General features: G+C 47.2%; 1 protein-coding gene across 2 annotated transcripts in view; it reads right to left on the minus strand.

The window, feature by feature from the left end:
- Positions 1-3,067: 3,067 nt before the first annotated feature.
- SF3B3 (splicing factor 3b subunit 3) overlaps positions 3,068-24,009 on the minus strand; it is a 28,489-nt gene continuing 7,547 nt past the window's right edge. For both annotated transcript variants that reach the window (XM_054269393.1, XM_054269394.1), the window contains exons 9-26: positions 23,746-23,911; positions 23,221-23,316; positions 22,625-22,697; positions 17,081-17,232; positions 16,526-16,681; positions 16,221-16,376; positions 15,411-15,554; positions 14,445-14,567; positions 12,952-13,106; positions 11,682-11,856; positions 10,849-11,054; positions 9,807-9,963; positions 8,308-8,433; positions 7,029-7,241; positions 6,003-6,101; positions 5,443-5,586; positions 4,565-4,669; positions 3,068-3,562 (exon numbers count right to left, since the gene is read on the minus strand). In XM_054269393.1, coding sequence (XP_054125368.1) covers positions 3,422-3,562; positions 4,565-4,669; positions 5,443-5,586; positions 6,003-6,101; positions 7,029-7,241; positions 8,308-8,433; positions 9,807-9,963; positions 10,849-11,054; positions 11,682-11,856; positions 12,952-13,106; positions 14,445-14,567; positions 15,411-15,554; positions 16,221-16,376; positions 16,526-16,681; positions 17,081-17,232; positions 22,625-22,697; positions 23,221-23,316; positions 23,746-23,911 — 2,587 coding nt within the window. In that variant the 3' untranslated portion in view covers positions 3,068-3,421. The remainder of the gene's footprint in view (positions 3,563-4,564; positions 4,670-5,442; positions 5,587-6,002; positions 6,102-7,028; positions 7,242-8,307; positions 8,434-9,806; positions 9,964-10,848; positions 11,055-11,681; positions 11,857-12,951; positions 13,107-14,444; positions 14,568-15,410; positions 15,555-16,220; positions 16,377-16,525; positions 16,682-17,080; positions 17,233-22,624; positions 22,698-23,220; positions 23,317-23,745; positions 23,912-24,009) is intronic.

Below are 24,009 nucleotides of genomic sequence, written 5' to 3' on the forward strand. Positions count from 1 at the left end.
CGGCGGCGCGGGCAGCGGGCGGGGCGGCGGCCGGGGCCGGGCGGGGAGCGGGGACCGAGCGACCGCCCCGCACGGCCCGGGGAGCGTCCGGCCCCGCTGCGCCGCGGGTGCTCGGCCGGCCCAGCCGGGGGGTGCCCCGGGGTACGCAGGGAGCCCAGGCTGGGGTGTCCCCAGGGTGCTTGGCTAACCTTCCTGGGTACCTCCCTGCTCCTCGGGGTGCTTTGCTGCCCCAGCTGGGCGTCCCCAGCGTGCTTGGCTGACCCTCGAGAGTATCTCCCCCTGTTCCAGGCAGGTGTCCCCGGGCTGCTCAGATGCTCAGTTCACCTGGCCAAGGTACCCCCCAGCGTGCCCAGCTCTTCCAGCTGAGCATCCCCAGGGTGTCTGGCTCATCCTGTTGGGTCCCTCCCTGCTCCTCGGGGTACTTTGCTGCACCACACCCTGCGTGCTGGTCTAACTGTGGTGAATGCCTCCTCCACTCCTCAGGGTGCTGAGCCGTCCCTGCAGGGCGTCCACCCAACCCAGTCAGGTGCCCACATAGCCCCTGGGGTGCCCAGCTGACTACTCTGTACTGCCCTAGGCACCCCTGGGTGCTCTGCTCTGCCAGCACTGGCACCTCTAGGGTGCTGGGCTCTCCTGGCAGGGTGTCCCAGGGCACTTTCTGCACTTAGCACCCATGGGCACGTTTTGGGGCAATCGAAGTGGGAGTCAGCCCAGTGCCTTCCCAGGATGTGCCCGGGGAAGGGGCTGCACTGCAACACGAATCTCAGAAGGGCTGAGGTATTCTAAGCTGGCTCCAGGCCAGCAGGACTCTGCTCCCTCTGACCCAAGCCCACATCATCCTCTCAGGATGCTTCAGGGCTGAGCTCCTGCCAGGAGCAGGGGCCAAGGGCCAAGGGACATTGTCCTCCCCATCATCCTGAAGAGCCCCTTGGAAGAGCCACTGTGTCTGTGCTCAGGGCTGCTGAACATCCAAAGGGTCAGCAAGAAAATCGGCTATCAAAGAGTGGGTCAGTGCTCCCAGGGAAACGCGTGGGAAGGAATGCACTTCTGCCTGTGAGAGCGCGCTGGGATTCCCCTGGCATGCAGTCAGGGCCACTGCCGCGCTCCTGCCAAGCTTCCCCTGCTCCTGGCCAGTCTCAGGCACGGCCCTTGCCTCCCTCCCAAGCACTCGTCGGGGCCGAGATGCTCAGCTCTGAGCAGGGAAGGAGCCGCTGAGCTCCTCACTCAGGTGTCCGCAGGGATTTTGCCCGCGGCTGCTGCAGTCGCTGGAGGAAGCCATTTAACAGCATTCCCTGCCCACGTATTCATCAGCCTGGCAGCCGGGATGGGGTGACGAAGAGAAGGGAGAGCGCGGAACTGCACAGCACCGTGCTGGGGGCGGTGTGCTCTCCCTGGCTGCTCCGGGGCTGGAAATCAGCGCTGGAAATCAGCGCTGGGATGAGCCCAAGGCAAACAGCTTCCCGTGCACAGCCCCGGGAGCTCTGCGCCCACACGGCAGCTGCAGGGGGGAGTTCGCTCTGAAACCTTCCTTGTCCCAGTGAAAGGGAGCTGGGGGCTCAGACAGCTCCCCACAAGCCACCAGGCTCCTTATGGCTGGGAATGGATGCCCCTAGGCTTTGCCTTTTACTGGAAGCAGGTTATTCACCAGGCACAGTGGAGCAAGTAAAACCTTGTGCTTGGAACCAGTTTGGGAACATCTCAAGACACGCCCCCCCTCCCCCCCCTAGCTTTCACTTTCAGGACACCAGCACGACAAATACCAAGGGCCACTGGAGCTCTGCTAGAAGTGCCCTCTGATCCAAAGCATCACTCCCTCAGGGAGGACAGGGAGCACAGGGTGAGCACTTTATGGCAAGCCAGAAGCTGGACCCCACAAAGCTCAGCTCCCCTTTGCCCCTTCCTTGATGCAGCCATCCCGACTGAGGCCAGGAAGGGAGCACAAAGCCCTTTGCTCTGCCAGCATGGGTGGGGCTGTCAGAGCCAAAGGGTGCAGCGCTGTAAGCCCCTGCCAACGCAGGCCTGTGAGGTTGAAACAAGGCAGGAGGGGAGAGGAGGGTGCAAAGGACAGGGCAGGAGGGTGTGTTTGCCCTCACCCCACACAGTTCATGCACCAGAGAATGTGAAAGCTGTTCAAAGGGAACACAGGTATCAAGGATCACCCGTCCCTCCAAGCCCCGAGTGGGGAGCAGCATCCTTACCGGGATGTCACAGGCTATCAGACTGTCCCCACCAGCAGGAAGGAAGCAGGGAGTAACCCAGAAGAACCAGGAAGCACTTGCTGTGTGGGTACACTCCAGCTGGGAGCCTCTGCAGCCAGTCACCAAGCCTGTGGGACAACGACCTTTCCCCAGCCCTCCTGGCAGTCAGCTGCTGCTCCCAGAGCTGCAGCTGCTACACTGGGCAACAATGTGCAGCCATGCTCTGGAACGGCTCCAACTGCTCTTCCCTTTCTCCACAGCCTGCTTTGTGTGTGTCCCAGGGCAGCCCAAGCAGCAGGGCACCAGCTCCAGGCAGGGCAGGGGGGCAGCGAGGGGCCTGCAGGAGCACAGGGGCTCAGGGTGTGCACTTCTCTGTATTCCTCCTCCTCCCCTCCTGCTCCTGCCAGGTCAGCAGCAGCTGCCACGAAGGAGAAGAGCCCCAGCGCCAGGGTAGTGAAAAAACAGGCTTTTATTCTTCATGTGCTGCTCACAGTCACAGCTTGGAGACACTCTCTTGCCAAAGTTATTATGAAACAAATCAAGTCCCAGACTCAGGCCTCGCTCTTCCCCACCCCCAAGAGAGTCAACATTGTACAAAACTCTATTTACAGGGAAAACAGTCAGAAATGGAGAGTCCAAAAAACCCCCTTGCAATTCAGAAGAAAACGTTCAAGACAAGTGTGACAGTTACACCCTCCACAGCCAGCTTCCCATTGGCTGCTCTCTGGACTAGTGTAAGCCCAGAGCAGCTCACCACCGGCTACTAAAAGAGGAGCCTGATAATCCTGAACCATGCCACAGCTCTTTCCTTTCCTTTCCTAAAATGCTGGGAAATCACAAACCCCACTTGGCCCAACAAAGACTCGGCTGGATCTGCCCTACAGAACTTTCAGCAAGACCCTGAAGGACTCCCCCATCCAAAAGTGAGGACAAGGAGATGGGGCTGAGGGTCAGCTGGAGGCCCTGCTTGGGCACTTCCCAAGAGAGAACTGCTCTGGCCAGAAGCCGGAATGTCAGGAGCCTTCACATAGGCAGCGGGATGTGTCGGGAAACCTAATGGCTGATACTGTATTTACTGGAGTCACGTTACTTTGAAACACAAACCAAGAGGACCAAACCAATATTTGAAAAGGGGGGAAAAAAAGCACACATTCCTCCTCTGGATGGTGCCTGGAGGAGCACCCAGAGGAGCCAGGAGCATTTCTGCCCCTGCCAGCCGCCACTCAGAACGCGTAGCGCGTGCGGATGTCCTCCAGCTTCTTGGACACCTCGGGTGGGGTCCGGTCCAGCTCCTCGGCCACATTCTTCTGTTTGTTGGGCTCCATGGAGTTGAACTGCTCACACAGGTCCCCATCAATCACGTTCTGGAGGGGCAAGGAGGAGAGAACTGAATCGAAACCACACAGAGGCACTGAACCCTGCCTAAACAGGGAAAAATGGCCACAAACAGTTTGTTCCCAGGAGTTTCTTAATCCTCTCCTGGAAACAAGACCATGCTTGGTGACCTCATCTGCTGAATAGCATCACATTAATTACTGGCCAGCTTGATTAACGAAACAGAAACCCCAAAGGCCTGGGTGCTGCTGAAGAATCAGAGAAGGGAAAGGAAGAGAGATCCGCCTGTGTCTGAGCCCTGCACTGGGAAGGCTGGGAGAGGCTGTGAGTGATGACAAAGGCAGCTTCAATCAAATGGGAGCAATCTTTGAGGCTGTGTGTGTGGCAAATCAGCCTCAAGCTCAGAGACCACCACACTCCACTCCTAAAGAGCTTCATCTGCTGGGACAGTATTCTGACGGACTCCAGACTTGTTACTCTGGTAGTAGCTACCACTGGGATCCGTCTGATCAGAGCATTTAGCAGTTCACAGCTTCTAACAGTTCCTCAAAAGCAGAAATAGGAAGGAGCAGCTCTTTCTGAACTTGGATTTTCCTTTCCAGTGGTGGTGGAAAAAACATAATCCAGGGCAGCAATCAGTTTGATCCAGCCACACCAACAGCTATGTAATGCTGCTTCTCCCGGTGGAAAATGGAGATGCTGTGGGAAGTAGAGAAGTGCAGCTACAGCACCTCTGGGCTTGGGTCTTAGGATCAGCCCTCGGGAGGCTCATTACAAGAGTTAAGAAGCCAAAACAGACATGTATTAAGTGCTAAGTACTGTTCTCCTACCAGACTGCTGCTCAGGAGCCAGCTACCACAGGCACCACACAAGCCATTACTGCAGTGCCTCAGTTCTCCCTACTAAACAGCAAGCTTGCCTTGTACAAGACAATAACCTTGCCTTGCTTCTGCCAGCCTCAAGGCAGCTCTGTGCCCCAAAGCACCTCTCTGCACCCCATGGCCAGGTGACCCCACGTGCTCAGGGCTCACCTTCACTGGGAAGTAGTAGGAGCGGAAGCTGAGATGGTCCCGTCCACAGAGAGGAGGGTGCTCAGACCGTAAGTGCATTTCCACATGCTGGAAGAAGTCGTGATCCTGGCAAGATAAAGGATTGATAAGAGAACAGTTTGGTACACATCAGTGCTGCTAGCAATGCAAGACAACACCCATCAGAAGGTGCTCCTGCACTGGCTGAAACACTGTCATTACATGGCCATTTAGGGTTGGATGAGATGATCTTTTAACATCCCTTCCAGTCCAAACCATCCTGTGGTTCTGTGAGTAACAGACTCTGCCAGAGCAGCCCTGCACATGGCAGCCAAAGTCACAGCTACCCCCTCACCACTTCCACCTGGAAAGCACCCAGGGCAGAGTTAAGCAGCCACCCTGGTCAGGATCAGCCCCCCAGGAAATGTGGCATAGAGCAGCTGTGCAGCATGGAGCTGCAGCTCCAACAGGGAATGTCTTGGCATCCACAGCTCCAAGAGGCCACAGCAAATAGAGCACAGAGTACCATCCTCAGGACTTGAAACACCACTGCCTGATCAACAGTTTAGAGGCTACACAAAGCATGCCAAAGGACTCCTCCCTCCTCAGACACTGAATCACCCAAAGCCCCTTGAAAGCACAAACAGACACAGAACAACAGTGCAACAAGGAATGCTCTCAACTCTTTACAGAACCAATGCAGAACTCAACAAACTCCTTCTCTTCCCTTCTGCATTGGAGCCACAGGCTCTCCTGTAGCTCAGGTTTTCAGCCACTGTGGAGCCCTCCAGGGAATGCAGCACATTTAATCCACCCATACTGGCTGTGAATGGGTGCACAAAAAGCAGCAAGACTGCAGCCTGATGCTTGGGCTTGCTTACCTCATGGGAAGTAAAAGGGACCAAGATTCCTATTCCCCCTGATAAGGTTGTATAAACAAGAGATTCAGAGCCTCCTGGAATCAGTGTGGTCTTCTGCAAGGAAAGCACCGTTTCTCCCACGTGGTAATTCATAATCACTTCAGCCTGAAAGGCAAGCACAGAAGCATGTTTTTTCTTTAGCTTATATAAAAGCATCAAAGGGCTTGAGAGAGGAAAGCAGAATAAATTCAGCCAACTGCTAGTTCTGAAATGCCTTTCTAGAGAGGAAGTGCCTTCCACCTGTGACCAGATGGCAAAACTCAGCTGGACAAACGGATGCAAGTAATGAGAGAAAGCAGCAAAAGAAAATGAGCTGCTTCCCTCAAACACACCAAATAGGCTTCAGCTGGGATTTCAGAAATTTGGCTTGCAGCAACAGTGAAAACAGATCGCCCACAGCACAGCAGATTGCGTAGAAGCAGAACTGCCAATACATCTCCTGGACAACACTGCAAAGGCCTTCACAGAAAAGCAGTGCTTTCTTTTCCTACAATAACCATGTGCTTCCCACAAAGTATTACCTTCTGCGATGCTCCATTAAGCAGGCCCCTGTCCCAGAGAGCTTTGTTGCCTGTGGGATCCTCATCTACCTCATCATTGGTGTTGGGAGGCAATCTCACCTGTGTTGAAAGAGGAAGGAAGAATCAGCAAGCTGCAGAGAAGCAGCACATTAACTCTGGAGAGCCCTTGTGCTGCCTGAAAAGCTGTCTTTGTGGACTCTGCAAGAACCACTTTATACTTGGAGCAGAGTCATCCAGGTGCCTCTCCAAAGCAGCCTTTACAGTTATATAACAACTGTGATAACAAGACCAATAACCCATCACGCAGAAACATGGGCAAGGCCTCACACCCAGCCTCTGCCTGGCCTGGCACAGATCACCTTGGGAGGTAAGGTCAAACTGATCTGAAGGTGGTTTCCACTAAGGAAACAGTTTGATGGATGTGGGGCAGGAAAACTGAAGAGGATTGATTTGTGTGTCTTGGCCCAATCCTGCAGGCGCAGCATCTGACACTTGCTGAACTCTGCACTCCAGAGCACCCGAGCACGCTTCAGAGAGAGATCAAAGCTCTGCCAGAAAGACCATCTATTCTTTCCTCCTCCCTTGCTGAAACCCAGCCAAGTGGGGAAGTGTTGGCTGACAAAGCCAACTGTGAAGAGGAAGTGACAGAGAAAGCTCGATGCCAGCTATGAGGTTTAGTCAGAAAAAGTAAGAGTGATAACCCTGACTCAAGTTCTCATGGGCCCTTTCACAGCAACAATCTTCTTTTCAAGGTTTACTGACAGGAAGTTTTGAGGCAACATAAAAAACAAATTACTGGCTACCTCAGAAATATGTTTATGACTTGCTGATGCTTTAACTTATTTGCTTCATTCAACAAACAGATAAACTCCAGCCCACTATGACAGAGCCACCCCAGGAAAACAAGTCAATGGTACAGGGCGTTGTCTCCAGCTAATGACAGATTCTCATTCTTTCAAGATAAATCATGGATGTTTTAAGGGAAAATATGTCCAAAAAGCCCCAACTTCAGCAAAGCACACTCACCACACAGATGTTACCAAACTTGTCTGCCCCAGCCACAGTGTCGTAATCCAGGAGTGTTGCTGTGGTGACCCACCGGGGGTAAGTGTCATCAGCAAAGATAATGAGCTGGTTCTCATTCCTTTTGTAACGCACCCAGATGAAACTCTCCTGAACATCTGAAACAATCACTCTGTGCCCAATGGTTTGGATCCCACAGATGTAGTTGGCAATGTGCTTTTGAGAGAGAAAGGACAAAACCTCAGTGCTTCAAACAGGGAAGTATAACTCTATTCCAACTGAAACACTCTTTTTTCCTCTGTGAACTGCAGCTCACTCCCCACTTCCCATCATTTCCTCCAAAAATACCCTCATTTCTGCCATACTACTGTCCCACTCTAAATACACCATCAATACAGGGTAACCTAATATGCACCACATGGCATCCACAGCCTTCTCTGTATGAACACTGTCCAGGGAACAAGTGCTGCTGGTGAGCCCATGACTGGAGATGCCAGGACATCCTTACAAGCAGGCATTGCTTCCATGTCTCCTCACTACCTCCTCATGGAAGGCCCAAGAAGGAAAGCTTCAATTTTTCATGTGAGTCATGTTTTAGGGAAAAAACCAAACTAACAAAACCACACAAACCAAAAAAAAAAAAAAGCTCCCCTGCAAGTTCCCAGTCTGTCTGTTAGCTTGCTGGAGTTCTTTTGTGCAGTAATGAGCTACTGGCACAGGTTCTGCAGCTTGCACGAGAGAGGGAGGAGCAGGCAATTAAGTTAGAAAATCATGCTCTGCAATTTCTTTTCCTAAAGTACCAGAGATGCTCAGCAAGAAGGACCATCCACTTCAAGGAGAAAATCCCCTTTTCAGCATTCTGGGATCTGATGAAGTGGTCATATGCACCCTCCAGCTTCTGATCACCCAAACTAATGAAACATTTCCAGCAATTCTCTTCTATCTCACTAGGACCTCTCACATTTGCAGCAGCCAAAGGAACAGTCTGTACAGACCCCTGCACATGGTCAGTAACTGAGCTGGGACAAAAAGGAACTTGCAGGACTACTGTCAGCAAGGTGATAAGAAAATGGTGTGTGTGTGGGATGCAGAGGGGCAGCACAACAGTCCAGTCTAGTGCAGCACTCCTCTGGATAGATGCACACAGCAAGGCAAAGACACAGCTTGGATGACCACACAGACACACTTGGGCTGGAGTAGCAGCTGAAGCCCGTGTTTCACTCTGGCTGCAAAGTTTTACTTGCTCCAAATGGAGAGCTCTGCTCAGAACAGAAGGCAGTACCTTGTTCTCACATTTCCGAAGTAGTTTCTTCTTGCCCAGGTCATACACACGCAGCAGCTTCCCAACTCCAATTAACACTCGGCCTTGGAATGGAGCAATGGCTGCAGGAACCTCCTCCACAGGGGTCTAGAGAGGGAAGAGGAAGATTGTGCAATCCTCATCATTAAGAGAGCTAACCTTACATAAACCTTCAGACCAGATTCAGCTAATGATATGGCTGAAGTTCACCGGTCTGTATCAAGGTTTCCAATGTAAAAGGCTAACAACAATCTTTTTCTACAGGAGAGGCAACAGGTCAGTTCCTCACAGGCCTTTTGACAGCAGCAGATATCACACAGAGATAAGAGAGCCATGGGCACTCACACACAACACACTCTTGGCAGTGCAGCCTAACTGAAGTACAGGACTACTCTAAGAACCCCATACTGGGCAGGCAGCAAAAGAAGACAAGGGTCTGGTTGCCTCAATTCTTAGTTTTGGTTTACATCCAACAGAAAAACTTTAGACTTTGCCTAAATCTACCCAGACTGTTTTTAAAGCAAAGCATGAATGTATTTCAGCCATCTGACATTGCCACCAAAGAAAGTGCTGTGTTGTGGACACAACTGCAGTGTGGACACAACTGCAGTGTGTCCACAATTTCAGTAACTCAGACAGGGTTACTGTCTGAAAAGTCTCCCACCACTAATCAATCCAAAATGATCAGCCACAGCAGAGAAGGAGAACATGTAGAGAGTTTCCAGTTACAGCATTCCTATCTTGGCTGCACTGGTTAAGAAAAGTTTATTTCACAACTTCAGCTCTGTGAGCTTCCCAGTGGGTGTTCAGTGGCAGCAGAAAAGGCCATGGTCCAGGACAGAACCCACTCACTGCATCAGGACTCTAGGAAGTGAGTAAGCCACAACATTCCTTTCCATGTGCTCATCTGCTCAAATCTCAGCCATGCTGGAAGCATGTGAAAAGAACAGTAATTTTTCTGCTGAAACTTTTGCTGAAGCCCTTGAGACCTATCAAACAAGTTGGTCACTAATAATTTCTACACACAATCAAACAGCATCCAAGGAAGATGACAGCTCACAACAGCTGTACATAGTCAGCCAAGGACTGATAGTCTTAGCATCAGGGTTCAAGTAACCCAAGGATGAATTTGCTCTGTAAACAAGTGCTTAAGCAGCTCTCTGAGCTCATATTCCAGAAAGCAAACAGAGCCATTTCCCTTCCCTCCCTAACATGAAAAACACTGCTCCTTTCCAATTTACCCAATCAGATGGGTAAAATTAAGACTCTTGCGAGATCTGTGTTCAGTCCTCAGCTCTGCAAAAGATGTACCAAATTATTATGTAGGAGGCAGCTAATTTTCTCCAAGACTGCTTCCAGTTGTAACACCAGCACAACAATCTTGCCCAGGATGCACCAAGTACTGCAGTATTACTGCAGCACTCAGCAAGTAAGAGCTACTCCAACACTCAGCCTGGAAATGACCCCATCACTCCCCTCACCTTGTGCAGGAACTCCAGCTTCTCACCACTATTCACCAGCTTGTATGTGTAGACAAACCCCCCAGCAACTGAGCGTGGGTTCAGGATCAGGTCCTTGGCGACTCCCACCAGCACGTACCACTCATCTCCCGTGTTGGAGAAGCGGCACACGGCCACGCTGCAAAGGACAGGACACAGCAGGACATCAGTGCCACCACCACACTAATGCTGCACACCCAGACTGCATCCCCGGCAGCACAGCCTGCACCTGCCCAGCAGAGATTTGAGAGTCCAACCCTTCAACTCTGACATTTCCATTTAAGAGGTCATTTTTCCTCCTTGTAGAAATGCTTAACGCAGATTTGTCCATTCTTCCACACTACACTCTCCACGTGTGTTCTATCTGTCACATATGCCCAAAGCATTTTATATTTTCACAATGCCCAGTTTACATTTTCACAAGCTGGACACTGTGTAGTGATGTAGAGAATACTAGAAGCTATTTTTCAAAGGCTGTTCCAATTGGGACATATACAAATAACTTTCCTCATCTTCCAGTGTTATTTCCTGCTCAGTAAATAGCTCAGGCAGATTGGAAATGGCAGGTCAGCCTTTTGGACTAACATGACCTAAACTCTACTTCACCTGCTGAGGCACTTGCTATTCTTCATGGTTATTGTGCTGGTTTTCCCCTTCAGTCTAACACTTCCCTTTCCATTTAATCTATCCTCAGTTTATCTGGATGAGAAGGAAAAGTGAGAGATAACAGCAAATTCTCTTGTTCCAAGCTCTCTTATCTGTCATTTACACCCCTGTGTTGTTCTCTAGGCACTGGGGTACAGCAACCACATTTGGAGCACCACAAGCTCTTAATGCCACATGAGGACAAGATTAGGGTTGGAAGGGAAGGAAAGACAAGACAAATCACTTCTGGAATTTCAAGCCAGTCTCTTGATAACATGTTCCATCTGGATTTCAACTCAGTAACTGATAAGCAAAAGGAAAAAAACACCTAGCACTCATCACAAGCATGGACTCTTGCTGCACTGGCAATACTTCTTACCTGAAAGCAGCTTCATTCTGCTCCAGCTGAACCAGATCTAATGTATTTCCCTGGATGGGGTTCATCACTCTGATAACAGAGGCCCACTGACCATTCCCTGCCTTGGGAGCACCGAAGATGGACTCAGGAAGATTCTCATTCAGAAAGGCTGCAGCCATCTCTGCAGCCAGTTCCCTCTCATCCTCACCTGCAGCCTCCACCATTTCCTACAGCATTAAGGGACAGAAGAAAAGAACAGCTCAGTGATTTCCTTTCCCAGTATGCTCATGCTCTGCATAGAATACAACCTCCCTGTTTTGCCTAAGCCCAGGTATTCTGCAGAAAGGTACTGCCAGTGAAGACATAAAACCCATGAAGTCCCAAAGCTTCCACCCAGCCTGAGCTTATTCCCCAGGGAGCCTCTACAGCTCAGAGCATGGCTGTGTCAGCTCTGCCCTGGCCCAGTGACAGTTGTCTGGGGAGCTGTTTCCCCAGATCAACAACCCTGGAAACAATTCTGAGAAGAAAATGAACAACCCACTGAAATGCAACCACCCTCAACCAACCACAGAAACCCCACAGAACAGTGTTACACAAGCAAGACTGTCCTTCACTAGGGTAGTTCTTAAAACCTTCCCTAACAACATGCAAAGGAAGGAACACTGGGAAGTGGTGCATTCTGCTGAAATTTGTGTTTTGAGGCAGATCTCCACTCCTCTTCCAGTCCCTGCATTCACACAGGCTGAAAGCCTTGCAGGTAATGGCAGCTGGGAACTAATGAGGAGGGAGCACTTCCAGCTGCAGAAGCCCCCTCAGGGGAACAGATGGGTGTACCTGTCCCCCAGCCCAATTACCTCAGCCATTTGCTGCTTCCTCTGAGCCTTGGTGGCCTCAGTGTAAGCATTGTGGTCTGTCTCGATGATGATCAGGTTGTTGCTCTCTGGGTGAATGACAAATTTTCGGGGTGTGTACTGCAAGGGGAAGGCAACCTGGTTGAAGACTGCTCCCAGCTTCTCCAGTGCCAAAATCCTGGGGGAAAAAGGCATGACATGTGTTGAATACAACCTAAAAACAGCTGTCCAAGAGAATGAAATTGGAATGGAACTTTTTCTTTGTGAAGCTGGCTAGTGCTAGAGAGTAGTACCTTTCTCAGGCCACACAGCAACTAGCACACAGCTCCAGAGAGCAGAGCAAAACCAACATCCTAAAATGGGAGCCCATGGTGTGAGACAGGTGTGTGCTGCAGCATGAGGTCTTTGAGGGCTCTTGCTGTCCCAGGATGTGTTCTGACTGGTGCTGAATCAAGTCTGTCCCAAGAGGAACAAAGAGTACATGGAAGAAGGAAAGTGCACGTTTGGGGAACACATCATCTGAATCTAAATGTGACACTGACTTTGACATACAATCAAATGCTCCTCAGAGGCACTTCAGTTAAAAAGAGTATGAAAAATGCAATGCCAGCTCTTTCTTCCTGTGACTTGCTAGCTGAAATGCCAGTTCTTCTGGCATTTGGTGTCTAAAAACCACAAGTCTTTCCAGAAAGAATGGCCCCTTTAAAAGCAATGAATGCTGTAATATTTCAATGAGGACAGATATAAAAAAAGTGCCTGTTCAAGTGCATACAGCACAGCATCTGAATTTGTGGTCCATTATTTTAATTTATCTTTTTAGTATCTCAGCTGATCTTTAAAAAAAGGCAACAAACACATCCCTGTCATGCTTCTGGTTTCTGAAATCACGTGGTTCATTTCCTGCAAAGCAGCCAATTCAGATCACAAACCACAAGACCCTAATACATAACAGGTCCACATTTATTAAAAGCTTCCCTCTCTCAGGATCAGAGAATTGAAGAGTAACTTGAATTACACTTATTTTAAAAAGCTAGAAAATACAAATCTGAGAAGCACACCCCCACTTATTTTTGACAGCATAACTTTCTTTAAATTATCTGTTTTCTGAAACCCATCCAAGTTTTTCTACCAAATCATTATCCATAATTAAAAAATATTTTTGAAGTAAAGTCACTTTACCTCTTTCTTTTTGAATGTCAGGTGGAATTCACTACTGCCTCACCTGCCTGGCATCCCAGCCCACAAGCATTTGTGTTTCCCTTCTGATGCTTACCTCAATGTGTTTGTGGAGATGGCCACAATGCCCTCAGGGCACTGCTCAGAAGCAAAGCCAGATGCAAACTCCAGTGTCTCATAAGACAGGGGAGTCAGGTGGAAGCGTGATTGATAGGAATAACTAAGCCAGGAACGGCTTGACATGGCCAGCACCTGGGAAAGACAGGCAACAAATTTATTAGGGCTGGGAATGGAGGCAAGCTCACTTTATGCAATAGGAATGCATGTACAGTGCCCAGCTCTTTCCCACTGGAACAACTGAATTCTTGTGGGTAGACCCCACCCAGCTCAGAGAACACCTGAAAAGACACTCCTTACTTTCAGTTTTTTCTGGAAATTGAATATGGCATGAAAAGGAACTTTAAAGCACTATCGAGACAACAAATAGTCCAACTGAGGTGCACTGACACCACTGTAAAAGCCATGATCTTCTCCTGCTACCTATAAAAGCCAAGACCAACAATACTCTAATTTCTCCTTTTTTAAATAGCTTGTTCTAATGGGAACAGGTCTTTTGAAATAAATATTTGCTGCTTTGTCATAATCCAAGTGCTGTAGTACCCGTAGTGAAATTTACTAAAAATCATCACAAGCCTAGACCAAATTATGAGAAAAAAGGAAGCAAATTGACTTCTAAACTTTTCAACTTTAAACATTTGGCTAAATGAGTCTCAGTGCAACCTTAGTTTCTGCCTGAGTGACAACAGCTGATCTCAAAGCTGAGAGAGATTACTCTTGGTTATTCTACAGGTATTCTCTGCTAGAGCTGCAAAGCTCCTCATCTCCAAGCTGGCAGGAGCAAGTCAAAGAGATTCACCCAGCGCACCTTAACACTACAGCTGAGCTCAAATTCCCAGATCCAGCTCCCTGCACTGATCAGCAGTATTTCTCAACTCTGAAGGTGTCATCCAAAAATGAGTCAAGCAGGGGGTGGCTGATTTCCCCAGTGCCATATCAGAAGGGCTGGAAATGGCACTTCTGATGAAACACATTCTTCCTTCTATGCCAAATCTTGCAGATATTTTCCTTGAACCATGTATGGCAGCTGTCCAGCCCTTGGCTGAGCTATTCTCAACATGCAAGGACACAACCATTCACTGCATCAAGCATTCAAGGGTAAGTTTTCTGCACAAGGGTAAGTTTTCTCTCTCCATCTCTGTGCACTACAGCAGGCAAGATGTATTCCCTCAGCCCAAGAAGCTGCTCAGACCTCTCCAAGCACACTGTAAACACAACCTAAGGGTCAGATGAATCCTAGTTCAGAGAAGGCAGGGCAGCACTACACAGCAGTAAGGGGAGGAAGAACAAGGCTGTTTGTGAAAGAACAAGCTGTGAGCCAGGCAGCTCCATAATGAAGTCCTTCTACTTCCCACCCTTACCCAGAAAGTCCTGCTGTGCTGCAGGGCTGCTTCCCCACCCTGCCCACCCATAAGGAAATCTGGGATGTGGTGCCTGGGGAGTGGATGTGCAGCCCTGCAGGAGCTCCCTTACCGCCTCCTGGCCTTGCATGCGCACACGGAAGAGTTTGACGGGCCGGGAGCCGAGGTAGCGCGTCCTGGTGTCAGACAGGTCACCGGTGACGGGGTCCAGGACGGTCCGCAGCAGCACACCGTTCTGGGCAGCAGCAAAACAACAAGGTCCAGGTTGAAGGTAAGGAGCAACTTACCATGTGCATCATTCAGAACAATTAGAGGCAGTTTCTGAAGCATTAGCTGTTTGTTTTCCTAGCTGTCGGTACAACTCTCCCCTACAGCCACACTTTTAATAGCAAAGCACAGGGCAGAAAGGATAGCCTCCAAAATAAAACAGACTGAGGACTTTAGTGTATCACACAAGCCATAAAAACCTGAGGGTGAATTCCAGATCCTCATCCCTCTTGGTACAAAGGATTTACCCAAAAACTCATGCTCCTCAAAAAGAGATTGCATTCTGACATCAAACTTGTGGCATGTGGAAGAACCTTAACTGTGATGATTATTTTTACCACATGTTGAATTGTCAAAACAACATTTTTTTGTCAAAGATCAGAGAATCTGTATTGGATGTAACAAAAAGTTGTGAAACAGCAAGTTATTGGAGCAGAGCCTCTGCTTGTGGGCAGTTACTTATTTGACACTCTGCCCTACAGGCAGTTTTTAAAGAGCTGCCCAACATTTCACCCAGAAATATTTCTTAAAATATGCTTCCTTGAATGGGAAAAGCACAATCTGTCCTACATAAATCTGGTATAATACACTGTCTTTTGACTAGTCTTTAGTCTAAAAATGTATGGGGAAACTCACACCTCTATGAAGTCACACAGCAAATTCCCCAGTCTGGGTTGTCAAACACATTGTAACAAAAGAGGGATGGCAGGCTTTGTGTCCCACTGCATGATGACAGAGCTATTTTAACAATCCACTTTCAAGCAAAAGCTCCTCAAGACAAACCTGCCAGAGCCAGGCAAGAACCCCTCACCTGCAGTCCAATGTTCAGGTACAGAAAGCCAATGGAGCCCCTCTCTCCCAGCTCATCCTGTTTCTCTGTGCCACCCATCTCCACGATGCACAGCGACTCGGGCTGTGCAGGCAGTGCCTGCATACTCAGGGGCTGTAAACAATCCTGGGGGAAACAGACAGAGGGACAACACCAGTCAGCAAGGCTTGGCATGGCAAGACAGGATTCAAGCTCCACCTAAGGAGCTTAAAGATGCCCTTTTAGATCTTCCAGAAAGAAGTGTTCACAGAAAAAAAAAGAAAAAAGAAGTTATAACAGATGCTGGCTCTGTGCATTTTGGCAAGCAAGAGTGGTAGCTGCCTGGCCCTAAACTGGATCCTTCCAAACTGTTCTAGCACCATTTGCTGCTATTTAGCATGGAGTGACCTAAGGAAAATTTAGGTTACTACAACCAGCTTTGAACACCTCATCTGTTGCAGGTAGATGAACAGTAAGTTTGGTTTGCTGCCAACTTGCCTGCAGAATGAGTCTTTTAGTACAGGTACAAACAGGGAGATGAGAGGGGGAAACCCAACAAAAAACCCACCCAAAACAAAACAATGAAAGAAAATTATTTTGTGACTCATCAGCTGAACCTCCAGAGGATCTGTTAGAGGGAAGGATCAAGGGCCACACTTCCTGCCAATCAGCAGAGAAAAACCATGCAAGCTGTCCATTCCTGCTCACCCATCTGAACACAGAAAGACAGTTTGGATGGTTACAGTCCACCTTTGGAGGATCCTTCTGAACATTTCAAACCAATGAAAGGGTAAAACCAGAGCAGCTACTCACTGAAGGGTCAAGTGAAATAATTCTGACAGTGTTGTCCACCAGTCCAACAGCAAGGAACCGGGAACGCTGCTCCCCAGGGGGAACGTTGGCCAGGCTCATGCAAACGACATCAGCAGACATCTCCTTTCTCTCTGTGTACTCATTCAGCTGTCCTGACTGAGAGAAAAATGTAAGACTTACTAATTGGATACTTTGTTTTTAAACGACGCTTTGGATTTGTTATATAAACAGTATCACAATTTTTAAACAATTTACAAACCCATGCCTCACTCTTCCAAACTCATTCACAACATTAACACACATACCGGGTCCATCTCAAAGTAAACCAGCTCTCCTCCAGTCAGGGCTATGACTACTTGTCTTTGGTTCACAGCACATTTTACAATGGTTTTCTTCCCTGGTGTCTTCCATTCATTTACTCTTTTATCTGCTCGGATGTGCCGGATCCCATCTGGATAAACCTGAAGGAAAAAAAAAAAATCACCACATCAATTCTGTATTTACCATCTCTTCACAACTCCCCTTTCACTGGTGGTTCTGACTCAGCAGCAGTCAAAGGTAAGAACCACTCCTGGCAGCCAGTGATCTGAACTATGCACCAAGCTGAACCAGCAGGATGATTCTTGCCAGCTGGGAGAACTCCATCTTTCAACCACAGCAAGGAACTACTGAAGGAGATTATGACCCTTTTGAACTTGTCCAGTTTCACTTAGCAAGATATAAAAAGGGAAAGGCTGAATCAGCATCATTCTCTGCCAATCCACACCTTTAGACATGTGTTGCACTAATGCAGAAATCACATCTGTGCAGCAAGCTGAGAGTGGCAGACAGTAGACATGTAAGTAGCAGCTTTCCATTACCTGCACCAAAGCATCATCACCAAGAAGGGAGCAGGACAAGGTTGGTGTAGTGCCCAGGAATCCAGAGTCAGTCACTTCCTCTACAGTCTCTCCGATAGACAGCACCAGTGTGGCATTTACGAAGGACACGATAATGTAGGCATCAAATTCATCTGGTCAAGGGAGACAGGGAAAATAAGCAGAGTGCTGATTAATTAAAGGCAAGGCTTCCCAACACAATCAGCAGACAAATGTCTAGCAGTTACTCCTCAGCAGAATTCCTGTGATAATTACAGCTGCTGACAGTATTGCACAAGTTCGCTCTAGGACACGCTGTCCAAAAGCCAGCCAGTGCCGGACTCCAAACAATGCAGCCCCGAGCCAGGATCCAACCAAGATCCACATCCACAGTCAATTCATAATGCTCTGCATTCTGGCAAGCAGGATTCTTGTCTATTTTTTACAAAGAATGCTCAAGTTCTCGAAGTTTTTAAGACAGTTTTCCCCCATCACCCAAAGAGATGAATCCAGATTTAACACCCAACAAAGTCAAACTAAATTATGTACTCCAAAAATTTGAACATAAGGAATCTATCAGCAGAAACCACACCACAGATGTTGCACACAGGAGGTTACAGGACCACAATCTCTATCTAGCAGCCACACAATTAAAGGCTGCAGAGAACAATTAGGGTGCATTGCAGCAGAATTCAGGGTTAAACCTGCTCTACTGTCCTCCAGAAGCTCAACTGGCTTCCATTCACACTGTGAGAGTCTCCTGGGATAAGAAACAATTACATTTTTAGGATAGTTGAAATACTGTCATTTATCCCAATAGAAGTAAAGGTCAGTGTTTGCTCTATTATCTCCAGTACTGGATTCTCCCAAAGGGGACAGCATGGGAGACTCCTGTAGCTTGGACATGGAGGAGCTATGCTAATCAAAATAATCTTAAGAGCTTATTTGGAAATAGGGAAACTTTGTGGGAAATGAGGGTAGTAGGACTGGGAAAGCAAAAATTCTGCTTTCACTCTGCAGAAAGCAATAGGTCTTAAGAAGGGAAGAGGACAATCTCATTAAAAAAGAATAACAAAAGCAACAGAAACAATGAAGTCTATTGGGAAATGGAGCCAGGAGCCTTGGAAGAGAAATAAGATTGCCTCAGAGAAGCAACTCCACTTCTACTGCTGTTGTCATGCAGCTGCTATTTCTTAAAAAGAAAATTCCTCATTTTAACCCAACTCAACCCAAAGCTCAGACTTAGGTACCACAGTGTACCTAGTGGAGGTGAAGGCATAAGAGCTGTCAGTTTCTGCCCTTGAAAGGAGACTCTCCATAATTTTCAAACACAGGAGACATGGAGAAGTGGTTAATAACTTTAACAAAAAAGGAAAATAAGTAAGTCTCACTGGGATGGAAACGGGATGCCACAAAATACGATGCAGCAGCTTAAAGAACCCGAGCTGGGTTAACCAAAACAAATGCTTTAAGAACTAATAATTCTTTTCTTATCCACCCTGTTTAGATGGAAGCATTGCCAAACCTGCTGTGTCACGTTTATAACAAAAAGTTCTTACATACAGTTGAAAATATGCAAGTGAAAAATTAAAAAAACTCCCCATCATTCTTCTCTGCAACATCTGGTACACAGACCACAGCTCTGATCAAACTGAAGAGTTCTGTGTAACTAAAGCAATTTCAACAGAAGTCTGTGGCATAAACTGTTACTACTCTATTAACTGCTCACAGCCTATAACCTCCAACAGCTCCAAAATCCTACAAAGAGGAACTGGTCCATCTGGGGAAATGAGAAAGCAAGAACTCAATCTGCAGAGAGAAGTCCATCAGTAGCACCAATGATTTGAATGCTCGGCTAAACAGGAGAACTCCTCCAACATTAACAGCAGATGATAAGAGCTCAGCAAGACACACTTGCACACCACTTATTTTCTACACAGCAGCTTCTCCTACAAACTTGCACAGATTTTTCAACACCAGAAGTCGACAACAATTCCTCGATCATGGAGTTTCCAGCAGTTCACAGGCTAAGCATTTGATTCATAAATATCCCATAGACAGGATGTTCTAAGAATTCCATTTCAAAGACCACTGTTGCTTTCCAAATTACTTCAGAGCTGCTGCCTTCCTCCCTGGGGGCTGTCAATTCTCATGATAAACCACTGTGTCCCAGCTGGAAGCTTAAGCATGTGATTTGGCATAGGACAAAGAACTCCCATCTGAAAACAAAACAGATTTCCTTAGTCCTATCTAAACCAAAACTCATTCCTACCTCTTAATACTTTTTAGCTCTTTCTTTCCATTGGCTTACATTTATATTAGAGCATGCCTTTATGTCAATAATAGTGACAAGTGCATTTCTGCTTGAAGTCTGTTTTGCTTAATGACTCTCTGCTGGAGCTTTTGAAATAAAAGGTTTGATTTACCAGAATTAAGTCAGTGAATAAGACACATTCATTTAGGTTCAAACAATACATTTTTGGTTTAGAAAATATAGCAGTCTAGTTGAAATTAAGAAGACTAAATCCCTAGGGCACACTGAGAAGTGTTCTCAGTTAGAAAAAGAAAAGAGCTACGGATTTTAATATGAAAAGATGTCTACTTAGCTCTGCATAATCCCAAGCAAAACATCAGGCTCCCCAGAGTTTTGAACAGATAGACATTATTTTGTATGCAGACACAAGACTTCAGAGATGCTTATTACAGTACTAATTGCACCAGTCAGCTCCTTTCAGTGAATAACAGAGACATTTTAATGACTCTGAAGAGCCACAGCTGGACTCGTTCTCCTACACATGCATTACAAGTTTTCTGCAGCTTCATGCAAACATCACAAACAGTTATGAAAACATGACATTTCAGTCCATGAACTCTACACTACTGTGCTTTTTATTATTTATCATGGATTCAGTTCGAGTTAGTCCATGAGAATTCCATTCTTATATGCCAGTCCAGTCCTGGCCGTTTTCTCACACTCTGAAACATCTGAATTTGGACTGAGACAAATGCAGTCACCACGAGCTCAGAGGAGCTCAGGGAGCAAAGTGGTGAGCAGTGTCAGAGCTCAGGATCACTCTCAGTTAGCAGACTCTGAGGGGATGACAGCACATTTTCCTGGGCTTCTGTTTACTACAGCGTGGCGACTCCGCAGCGCTGACTCACGGCACGCTGTGTGCAGCAGGAGTGCCAGGTAGGGAATGCTGGCTCCCAAATCCCAAATCCCATCTGTCAGCACAGCACAGCACACACCTACACCCACTGATCATTCCACTGGAATAGCTTGGTGCAAATCCTACCCACTTCTGTCTCACAGGCAGATGAATCCCATAACCACAGGACATTCCCATGCCAGCAATACCTATAACTGCTCCAAGCACACTTGATCTTTTTCTATTGGAGGTCTGTACAAAGCAGCTGGAAGCCTAATCTTGGTCTACAAGAGAGCTGAAAATACCCCTAAAACACACACATCCAATTTTAGCAAGAACTGACTGTTCCACAGAGACACAGCTGATTGTTTTGCTTCCCAAGGACTGCAAGATGGACTGGGATCTGCTTTCTACTCCTCAGCTACTCAACTTCAAAGGCAACAATCTTCAACTACACACCAGTTTCTAGAATTTGTTTAGTGAAGTGCTTAGCATCAATGCAGCCCCATGCTGTTGGGATTCTCTGTGGTTAACCTGTGGTACTGTACAGTAGCCCCTAGCAGTAGGTACACACCTGTGGTGATCAGCACCTCCACCACCAGCCACCTGTGGAAGAAAAAAAAAGGCTTGGTATTGGTAGTGAGTATCACCACGTACCAGCCAAGGTTAGTATTTGCTTTGAAGACTGCAGACCTGGGTGTTTCTTGCAGAGGCCTTGCAGCACACACTGCAACACTGAGGCAGGGCTGGGCAACCCCAAGCTGCCAAGTGTGCCCTCAAGGGCACTTTAAAGATTACATACATGTTTGAAAATGTTCTGCACTCTTTCTGATTAAAACCTACTAAAATAATTTCTGAATTCCAAGAACTGGAACTTGGGAATCAGTTTCACAAAACAATAAACAGTGAGTAGCACAGCTTAACAACTACAGATTCCAGCCTTTCTGAATCATGGAGGTGATCATGCTGAAATCTGGAAAATTTGGAAGAGGGAAAGAAGAGAAGGCAATGAGACTGGTCCTGCTTCCTGCAGATTATCAGTGGTCCTTCACCTCCTGAAAAGTCAAAGTCTTCTTCTGGAATCCCAACAGAAAAGATTTTAAAACTGTAAGGTGATGTCAGAAGCCTCCAGTCCTCAGAGGGAGAAAATCTTACTAACTTCTTTTCCAGAGTGCTGGAGAAAAGGTTTCCAACAAACTGGAATGCCTCTTTTCAGAAAACCATGCATTTTTTAATATCAACTGTGGAAATACTTTCCTTTTGACCCTTTTACCTCTTGGGGACATGAAGGCACTTTATGCTCAAAGTTCCTCCCTTGTTGCTTAGACAGTACATGAATCTCAGGACATGAGCACAGGAATTCATGGCAGGTCTCACTGGCAAGGTAAATCCCACTGCAGGATTTGAAATTCCCACAGGGTTACTGGTTCTCTGGAAGACACACTACTCTGCTTAAATGCAAGGAGTCATGTCAGCATAGCAGGCTAAAGCCTCTACTGCAACAATCTGGCCTTTCCAGATCCCCTGTATAAACCTAGAGGAGTCTTTGTGAGAGTTATACAAAGCACTGCTTGGGAAACAATCCCTGACACTGCCAGCACCCAGAACAGATTCCCTACAAGCTGTTTAGGTGTTTCTGTGCAATTCTGCTCTCACCATAAAGAGAAAGGCAGAAAGTGCTACATTTTCTCTTGTACATTAGTAATAGCAAGGCTATTATTTCAGATCACAAAATTAAAAATAAACCCCAACGACCAACCAAACCTCCAATCCAGTATATTCTGCCAACTTGAAATCTTAAATCTCTCTGGAATCACAAACCTTGTACACACTGCTGGCTTTTGAATAGAGAGTATATCCTAGTCCAGAGTGGTTTTTTCTCAGATATGCACAGAAGAAAGTAATAAAATGCAAACACTGTTGCTGATTTATCATCTTTGTTCCATAATTTGTATCCCACTCTCTCACAAAGAGCTGATTACTGCAGTTGTCAACACACACATGAAGAATAGTGAGTACAGTCCAACAACAAGAATAGCTGTTGCCTGCTGATGTTTGAGCAAGAACTTATGGGCAAAAAACTTATGGGAAGTGGGAATGCATGAGAAATTCAGCAGCTTCAGGCTGCAAATGTACAGCTGACACAGCACAGTGGGTGATGGATGCAGCTGCAGGCAGCTGATTCTTTGTCAAAAGGAAGTGTGACAATACAAGGGGACCAGAGGGTGGGTGGCTTTTTAAGATAAGCAGGTGGCTGCTGACTCAACCCACAATTTTTGAGGATGGCACACAAGCATCATGCAGCACCATTCCTATCTCCTTGGACAGAAAACAACAACAAACAAACCACACACAAAAACATTATGACTTCCCTGTGCTTCAGGAAAATACTGCATACCTTCAACATGTCTCCTCACAGTCCATACAGCATTGGGGTTACCAGGCAGCTCTGAGACAGCCATTTCAGATACCTAAGAGTAAACAGGAAGAAGGTTCTTTTGCAAACAGATGTTTACACTTTACTAGAGTAAGCAATCAAACCACGAGCAGTTTTTAAGCTTTCCCACAACTGGGCAGAAAAACTAACAATTCCCAATTCTGATGCTCTCAGCCCATGCCAGATGTGCTACAGGGCAAAATATGGTCAGCAATGATATGGCAACATTATTGCTGTGGATGAGCAGCTTCAAAACAAAGTCATCCACCCCCAGCAGAGAGCAGCAGCAGCTGGCAGACACCAGGAATGTTCCAGCTCAATACACTCAAGTATTAGAAGAAACAAAATGCAGGTTTTGTTGAAGTCAAGTAAACAAAAAGCTTTTGAGACTGTAAGAATAAACAATACAACCCTTCTATTCCTCAAGAAACAAGAGAAAGTAGCTCTCCAGACTAGAGCAAAAGGACAATTCCCTCATTTCAGCAACTTTGTTTCAAGGATTTCCTTGCACTGTCCTCATTTCTCAGTCTTTTCTCCTGAAGTGTTGGATGTCTTACCTCAAGCCCATGTCTCAAAACCCTCAGGGATGACCTGGGCCCCCGACCACAAGCCACATACAACTGGGGTGTGTCTTCATTGGCCAAATCTGCTATCTGTGTGGAGAAAAAGTGTCAAAACAATGTCCATGGAACGAGAAAATAAAACTATAAACATATATATATCACACTACTGCTTTAAGAATGTTCTTTCAAACACCAAAAGCTGTGGAGATGCCATGGGGTGTTCCAGCTGCTGCCCTGAATGTTAATTTTTACTGAAACTCTTTGCAAACAGCTAGTCTGATGGTCAACAGAGAAGCATCACAGAATCACTGGCTGACACCTGGTGTTCAGATATGCATTTATTGCCACAGGAATCAAATCTACCAGGCCAGGTACCAATCTCAGGCAGCTGTCTGAGAACTCTGCAGATGTGCCTCTCCATGAGTCTTTACCTGGAGTCTTTTCTGGAAAGCTGGAATAGCTTAGCTGCTGACTCCACTTACACATGTGGCAGACAGGAACTCTCTGTTAGCAACATACCTGACAACACAGAATAGGAGACAAACTGTCCAACTCATCCACCAGCACCAGGTTCTTCAGAGGTCGGGGCTGGAAAAAGAATGTGTCTCCTTCCTCAAGAGGCATGGCAGAGGAAAACTCTGGCTCCTCATCATCATCCCCCAGGTGAGCTATCTGGTACAGGTAACTTGAGACAGAAAAAAGTGTGTCAGCATCTTCAGAGCAAGGTTCATGGAGCCTACTTTATGTAAGGCTTAACCAGATATTCAGATAGTGGGGAAGAAA

This window comes from Melozone crissalis, unplaced genomic scaffold (assembly GCF_028551555.1).
Source record: "Melozone crissalis strain CALT ecotype California unplaced genomic scaffold, PUWL_Pcris_2 ptg000007l_1, whole genome shotgun sequence".
Taxonomy (NCBI): Eukaryota; Metazoa; Chordata; class Aves; order Passeriformes; family Passerellidae; genus Melozone; species Melozone crissalis.